The following is an 8,228-nucleotide window of genomic DNA, read 5'->3' as shown; positions in this document are numbered from 1 at the left end:
TAAATAAATTAACCAATCCATTTTGTCATGAATGAGTGTTGCGATTGGGAAGGATTGTCGTTTTACATTACTGGTAAATTTCTTAGTTGCTTTTATAAATGGTCTGACAGAGCATTTTTTTGAGGGGCACTGAATAAAACCAGTTTCCCCTTCTGATGGTTTTTTTGGAGTAATTTTGCATTGACTAACAGCTCCTTTAGATTTTTTGCTCTTCTAAAAGCAACAATCGGAGGCTCCGAAAATAGTCTTTTCATATCCTCTGATTTGTGTAGGGTCGGCATATGTTTCCTAATTATGTGAGACACATTAGAGAGTCTTGGATCATAAGTGAGAACAAGGGGAACCCTGTTCATTTGTTTCCTTTTATTATATTTAAGGAGGTCACGTCTGGGCTTTTGTTTACCTTTATTTATAGATTCTATTATTAACGGAAAGCACTATGCATGGTACATTCATTTTGATGAATTTTAATAGTAGGTAATTTTAATGCAAATTATTTTAATAAGTAGTTTTTATATTTTAAGATTTTGTACTGTTTTATGGATGTTTTTGTATAGATCTTGATGAAGAGCGTAAGCTCGAAAGCTTGATTCCGTAATTAAAGACGTTTTGTTCCATCCAAGCCTCCGACTATTTCTTTCATTTATACATACCAAGAGCCACGTTTCAACAGGCTCTGAAAGCAATCAATTTCATATATATATCCCTTCACAGGGACCTAAACCTCTTATAGGAAAATCTGTGTCATTAGATGTACAGTATTTACATTCAGGGGAGAGAAATAAAGAAGATTTCAGTTTGCAGAATACACATTTTACTAACTACACTGTAATCAGCACTACAAATTTATGTTGTTCTACTACCATATTACATATATAGATGGCCAATATTTACAAACCACATAATATAATAAAGGTTAAAATGTAAACAAAGTAGTTATCTGAAAGTGATAAAAATCCAAAGATTAACAAGGATTACAAAAATGGCCATGCACTTCACCCTTTGTTATTAATAACTATAATTGATTTCAATGTAATTAGGATGGAAATGCAACAGCATCATAATAAACATTAATAAATACCACACACAGTCCTGCGCACTTCACTCACAGGGTGTTTTGCTTAATAGACACCCCTCCACACACTTTTAAGATGGGAATGAAAATAAGCCAGGAATTACTATTATATATTAGCACGTATAACAGTTCCACAACCAGAACATTTGATAATTGTTGACGAGGTTCACAGCATTTGATCATTAAAGCCAGGGAGACAGGAGATAGTCACCACTTATAAATTAGAATAGTACAATCTTACAAAATGCTGTTAAAAAAATGCTTGTTAAAAGTCAGATATCTCCCACTGTGTCACAGCACCTAGAGCATAAAATCGAAGGCAACTATCATCACATCAAATTACATACACTAAAAATGCTAATATCTTTACAAAAAATGTCCTTAAAAAGTCTGTAAAATTTAATAATTTTGTAAGATTGACTTTTTCTAACCCTTTCATCAACGAACAGATTAAAAGCTCATTAAAATGACAAGTCAAATAGAAATAATATAAATGAAGACAGATGATGGAAGCAAAAAAAAACCACCAAAAATAAAGATTATTTCTGCCTCCATTAACACTAAATGGCTGTAACACAACATTTAGATGAACTGCTATACTGTATATGAAAACAAACACAGACAAAAAAATAAAGACTGAAAATCAGCAGAAAATTTAGATTGTTTCAACTAAAATCCATAAAAAAATAGCAAATATAAATTATAAGAATCAAATATTACTGTATTCAACCAATCAAACTCATTTATATAGCACTGATGAGGTAACTAAACAAAGGAAATAGTTATATTAAATGGTGCAATGACAAACAGTATTTTTGCTCATTTTTTTAGAGGTCATTGGACCGTCAAAATCAATCTTAATATGCAAATACCCTGGACAGTTTTCCTTGAGTTGACCAAATACTGTGTAGTTCCAAAAATGTTATTGTATCGTAAAGGCTATTTACAAAACTCACAAACTTTGTGTAGATGGAAGCCCAAAGTGTCCATGCTGTGCAATACACTTTCATAGTAATATATAATAATTTTAGCAATGAGTGCAGCATCTACAATCTATATGTACGCTATTTACACGCTGCATAATGACTGGTTTGTTTGCAATAACATAACCATGCTTTAATTACAATAGATCTTTCATGTTTTAAAAAAGTTTACAGTTAAACATGTTTTACTTTCAATCTTACACTTGCTTGTAAACTATAAACTAAATGAACTTATTTCAAAAACTGTGCCTATTATACAAAGGGGAGTGGGGCCCATAGGTGTTCGGCACACCACCGAAAAAGAGAGAGAGAAAAGATAAGAAAAGAATGGACATTCCCCCACTTCCTCTATAAAGAACATGTTCATCTCTCAAAAGGGAGGGTTTCACTATTACAATATATTGTCCAGTACTGTAAATGTGAACAAATCATTCAAAATAAGCATAATTATAGCAATTCTTATATATAATGATCCTTTAGGGGCAGATCTAGAGATGTCTGAAAGTGGGGCTGATAGAAACACCAGCACACCAAAGAGTCCGGGGGCTTTCCGTGAAATTTGTGTTTTCTTGCCCGATGTTTCGCGTGATCAATTATTTCTTTTTTTCTTCCTTTTTTCAACTTTCCAAAGGGGGAGGGGGAGCGGGGCCCCTGATCTTATATATTACTGATATTTAACAATGCTATACTGTTTCTTAATATATTCGGAGACAACTATACAATATTTCAGATGCTTTGTATAAGGATGATGGTATAATAAAAATATATAGATATTCTTTTAAAGTGTATTTATAATTAATGTCTAGTTATGGTCTCCTTCAAAGGAATGGAGTTGTATCCAGATGGTACAACATGTCCTTCTCTACTATTTCCAATTGATGTTTCCTGTGAAATGTTTATCAAGGCATCTACATCTTGTCTAAATAGAGCAGTTGACACCTGTGGTCCGTGTGAAGAGCGGGATTGTTGTTGTTGATAACCACCTATTTGTTGAAGCAAAAGAGGATTCGGAACATTTTCAATGTCAGCATTTGATGTTAGAGAACATGGTCCCACAGAACCAGGTACACTTGCTTGAGCATCATTATGCTCACATTCAAAAACTGGTGTTACTGTGGCAACACGTTCCTCCTCTTCTCCACTAAAAGTGCCACTTTCATTAGAATCTCGTCTTTGTGTGTCTTTGCCAAACACTTTTTTAGCCTCATCTGCTTTCTTTCTAAACTCTGGATCATTTTGTCTTGTAGCTCTATAAAGGAATGTTTCAGCAGCCTCAATAACTTTCTCAAAGTCACAGTCTTTCAAGTCTTCATGTTCAGAGTGCTTAGCCTTATTAACAAACTCTTCCATTTGGTCCAACATTGCTTTGAGTTCTGTTGCTGCCTGTTGTCTACTTTTCCTTTCCTCATCATTACATTTCACAGTATTTCTTAAAAATTGTAACACAAGTTCACCTATCATTCTGACAAACGTGTTCTTGAATGTTGATGGTTGGAAGTTGTCAAGAGCATTATCATCAATATGAACCTTCATAAAATCTATGAAGGCATACTCGTTAACACCATCTGTTTTTCTGACAATTGATCTTATCCTAAGTGGTTTCAATGTTTGCTTGGCTTCAGTAATACTTTTATACTGAGATACCTTGATCACTTCATCAACAGTGAAAAATTGTTTAACATCCGGGGCAAAAAAGGAGGTCTCCTTCTTCAATTTATCCGACAGTAGCTTCAACATGTGTTCTAGCTTATAGTCCAGTTGATCCATCTGGGAAGCAGCTTCATTACTAAGGGTCAGTAGAGGAGTAGTTGTTAGCAGCTCTATTATTTCATTTGCTGAGTAATCTTCTAGTTCATGTGCAACAACCATTACAAGGAATGGCCAACAATACACTAATTCTACAAGTTTTGTGCATTCTTCTAAAGTTGGAACTTCAATATTTAAAGATGGTGATAAATTAATACGTTTTATTTCATTTTTCAAGAAAATGACTGCATCCTCTGTTTCCAATGGTTTACAATCATATGTCAAGCAGTCTCTATATAGTTTGAATTGGAATTGGGTTGTCAAAACCACAAACACATTTTTGCATTTTTCAGTCCATGTTTTCAAGGTAGTCAAGAAACCATCCTGCTTATTCTTCATGACAACAATGTCAGCATCATCAAATACAAATATGAATTTACTACATTTTTGTTTCTTTTTTGAGAAAAAGTCCAAAAAGACTTCAGGATTAAAGTTATTTTGACAAATCTCGTCAATATCCTTTTCAAAAAGTTCATTCTTCTTCATCTCTTTTACCACAAATTTAATCATACTGATTTCAATTGACTCCTCTGGAGAGTATTTTAACCTGAATGGCAAATCTATCTGCAAGCAGTAAGAAGGGTTCGCTGTTCCTGCAAGCTTTCGTGCAAATTCTCGTCCACAGCGATGTTTGCCACTGAATGGTCCTCCACAGAACAAGGTTATATGTACATTTTGTCGGCAAGCTATTTGATGCAGATCTTCTATTCTCTCAGAAGAATCAACAAATTCGGACATCTCATCTTTCAAACAATCACTCATGATGGCGATTACGCTGTACTAGCATTCTGAAATAGTAATAAAATAAAATAATTTTATATTGAAAATAAATTTAGAATACATACAGAATGAAGTGACACAGGTGACAGGAACTCAGGGAGAGTGGGCTCACTCAGAATATATTTGGGAGCATGCAGTTGTCGGAGGTGGCAATCTCCCCTGTTGGACAAGTCTACAGGACCAAAAATATTAATTGGCCTATCCAAGAAAAACATTATTTTGATTGCCCATCCCTGTTTTGGTCTAAAAGCACAATATCGGGCCATACTAAGCTATAAACCTTTCCCAATAAACACTACCAGGGATTTTTATTCAGGGACCTGACTCTAGTCGACCCCAGCTGCTTGTCGGATTAGACACCTGTCAGCAAATTTCTGCAATCACTGGTACCATGTGTGACCAGGTTTCTAAAAGAGAGCCTAAACATGTTTTGCAATACAGACAAAAACAACAATGTATTTAAAAATCTTAACCAAAAAATAAGGGATTAGTAGAGCTCCGCATAGTACACTATAGGAAAATTATTATACGAAGGTTAGATTTAATGCTTGAAAAAATTTCCTGAGGGCCTGCAAGGCCTGAAGGAAATTTTGGAATGCATTAAATCTAACCTAAGTATAATAATTTTCCATTCAGTGTACTGTTGTAGCAGTCGGTTGCTATAGTGATATGATCAGTATAGATGAGTTGAAGGCGAGTTGATTGGCTGAGCGGTTAAGTCAGGGGCACCGTGACCTTTAGCTCTAATATTGGCATTGGTTCGAACGGCTCACTCGCCAATGGTTCCGGAGGTGGAACAAGTCTTCTCGGATAAGGACTTTAAACCGTAGGCCCAGTGTACGCATTCGAGAAGAGTAGGGGGTTACCCCGGTGTACTGGTCCATTAAGTCCCCTGTTGTTAAATGGATATGCCACGTAGGACAGTGATTAAATTCACTTATTGGCATATCCTTGGCCCTCGTGCATAAAGAAATGAAATGAAATGAAAATATACGTGTGCATATCTACATTTAGCTGTGCGTATGCTGATTTTTGCTCCTGTAGTACGCGTTTAATTAACTACACATCAGCAGTACAGCATACAGTACGGATACGATGAATAACTATTGTGTTAGAAAGAACTTGTTTGTAATGTTATTTTGATAGACTTTCGTCAAAGAAATAAACATTTTAGCATTTGAGAGAGAATACAGTCACTGACTTCCTTTTTTTGGATGTGCATGCAGACAGGTAAAATCGTGCGATGATTTCATAACTAGGCCAGGGCTACGGCCTATGCCTAGTAATAGTAGGAGGAAGCCCGGGCGGCCTGCCTGGTCGTAGCTGTAAATTTGTTCATACTTAATATTGAATTTGAAATAACTTTCTTTGAGTTCTAATTAACCTTGTTTTACAAAAGTAATTTTCAATATTCAATTTTTATCGCGGTGCGCGATGTATTTGCGGTGACGAAAAAATTAGCAATTTTTTTTGCACACAAACCTAAAAAAAATCAAGTCAAGCGTCCACTAATAGAAAAGTTAGTGGACGCTGGGGAATAGGCAAATAACATTGGGAGTTACAGTGATGACGTCACGATTGACTTATAATACTCAATAGAGTAAATATTAATTATTCCTTTATTGCATCCAACTGTGTATACACCAATTAAATAGGATGGAAATAAACTATAAAATACAAAATATTACCCTAATTCAAAAAATATAAAACTATAATATAATATTTAAAAAAATAAAGATAAATTTCAATGAAAACAATACAAGAATTAAAAAAGAAAACCTGCAATAAAGTTAAGTACAGTAAGGTCAATAATAGCACACTTAAAATGATTGAAACTACAATGGAAATATCAAGACTATTTTTAGAAAGACAACAATTGTATTAGATGACAAATAAAACAATTTTACAGACATGGTACAGGAGTATTTATCATTAAGAAGTGGTTTGAATTTATTTAGTTCATTGACATGCAGGTTGAAGTGTTGAGAAAGTTGTGGTGAATGAGAGTGAGTACAAAAGCCAGGACAGCTGCCCACACAATGGCCTGATACTCTGTTATGAAGGCATGATATATCCAAAACTTTTTCTCAATTTCTTCAATACACCCTATTTCAAAATTTTGATGATTTTCATACACAAAAACACAAAATACACAATGTACATTAACTAAACCATGTCTTTAACACATTTTTTAGTCAAACACATGTATTCCTGAGGAATGGGAAGGGGTAGTCTGTGGTGAGTGAAGCAAGCTCATGGCTGGGAAGCAAAGGGGTGATGGGTGATATGTGGTAAAGGACCGATTAAAGGCACAGGAGTCCTTAAAAATATATGGAAATACAGTTACTGATAAATCCGTGCACTTAAAGTCTGTGAATTTGTGTCATCATTTTAATATCATTCCACATTACACATACATTATTATTATTATTATTATTATTATTATTATTATTATTATTATTATTATTATTTATTACATTACATCTCTACATTAGGGAGCTTTTGGTTGCACGACGACGGTAGGACGTAGAAGATAAAGAAGTCATCCTGCACATGTGTCTCCTCGTCGCATGGATTCTGGGACACAATGTGGCTGAATCTACGTTGCGCGTAGAACGTAGGACGGGATTCACATAATCACGTCCCAAACTGGAATACCGTCAGCATTTTTACCAAGGAATCAGCATGGAACACCAGAATAATCAATAACATGAACAGAGATTAGGGCGCACACAAGCTGCCACATATTTACGATAACATCTTGAAAGAGACGGACCACTGCACATTCCAAACGGTCATCAAAGGCTAAAGTTCACCGTCATGGTTCATCCGAGTTGACATCGGAAAGCCCACCACTTTCATATAGGCACTTATGACTAAGCCTTGCTGATAGCAGGCCAAACGTCAAGAAATAAATAGTGAGTAACATCTTAATTTTACACTTGACTTCGGATCATCTAAAAGAACCTTTATAACACACTTATCGTTTGGATCCAATGAATTTATTCAATGACTATTTTACTATATTAAATATTTGTTGTTTACTTTATTTATTCCATGCGAGTTTAGTTTCTAGTAAATTAATTATCAATAATCATCATCCTTATCTTTTAACATTTAAACATTTAAAGACTCAAAATTTTCAATTCCAACAAGATTTGTGTGATTGTGGAATAAGGCGCGATCTACAAATTATCCCCAACGACAGAAACACGTCTGGGAAAATCATGTATTACAAACGCGTCTGGGAAAGCGATCGTCTAATTATCGTGCCTCATGAATATTAATAATCTAGTCGGAATATGTCCCAGACGCGTCTAAACGGGTTTGTGCTGTTGAACGCGTTTGCCATTGTTTCTATTGTTTTGGGCGACAAACGCGTCTGTGTCGTTAGACCAGGCCCCGGTTGAACTACCGTTTTTGCACAATTTAAAATACTGAACAAGTTTTACTTTGAAATGAACTAAGTTCAAAGTTTAAAGGCTGCATAGTCCTAATAGTTAAATTAAGTGGTAATGACGATAATGGCAGCACATGCATGTAGGCCTAAGTGCCGTTTGCTCTGTCGGAAAGACCTATCTTCG

General features: G+C 35.0%; 1 protein-coding gene across 4 annotated transcripts in view; it reads right to left on the bottom strand.

Moving 5' to 3' along the window:
- Positions 1-791: 791 nt before the first annotated feature.
- The window catches only part of LOC117124949, a 23,492-nt gene continuing 16,055 nt past the window's right edge, over positions 792-8,228 (bottom strand). For all 4 annotated transcript variants that reach the window (XM_033271291.1, XM_033271290.1, XM_033271292.1 and 1 more), the window contains one exon: positions 792-4,652. In XM_033271291.1, the coding sequence (XP_033127182.1) occupies positions 2,854-4,626 (1,773 nt within the window). In that variant the 5' untranslated portion in view covers positions 4,627-4,652 and the 3' untranslated portion in view covers positions 792-2,853. The remainder of the gene's footprint in view (positions 4,653-8,228) is intronic.

This window comes from Anneissia japonica, unplaced genomic scaffold, assembly GCF_011630105.1.
Source record: "Anneissia japonica isolate Jap-2015-1 unplaced genomic scaffold, ASM1163010v1 scaffold8236_len642391_cov169, whole genome shotgun sequence".
Classification (NCBI taxonomy): Eukaryota; Metazoa; Echinodermata; class Crinoidea; order Comatulida; family Comatulidae; genus Anneissia; species Anneissia japonica.
Note: the sequence above shows the minus strand (reverse complement) of the source record. Positions and strands in the feature narration are given on the sequence as shown.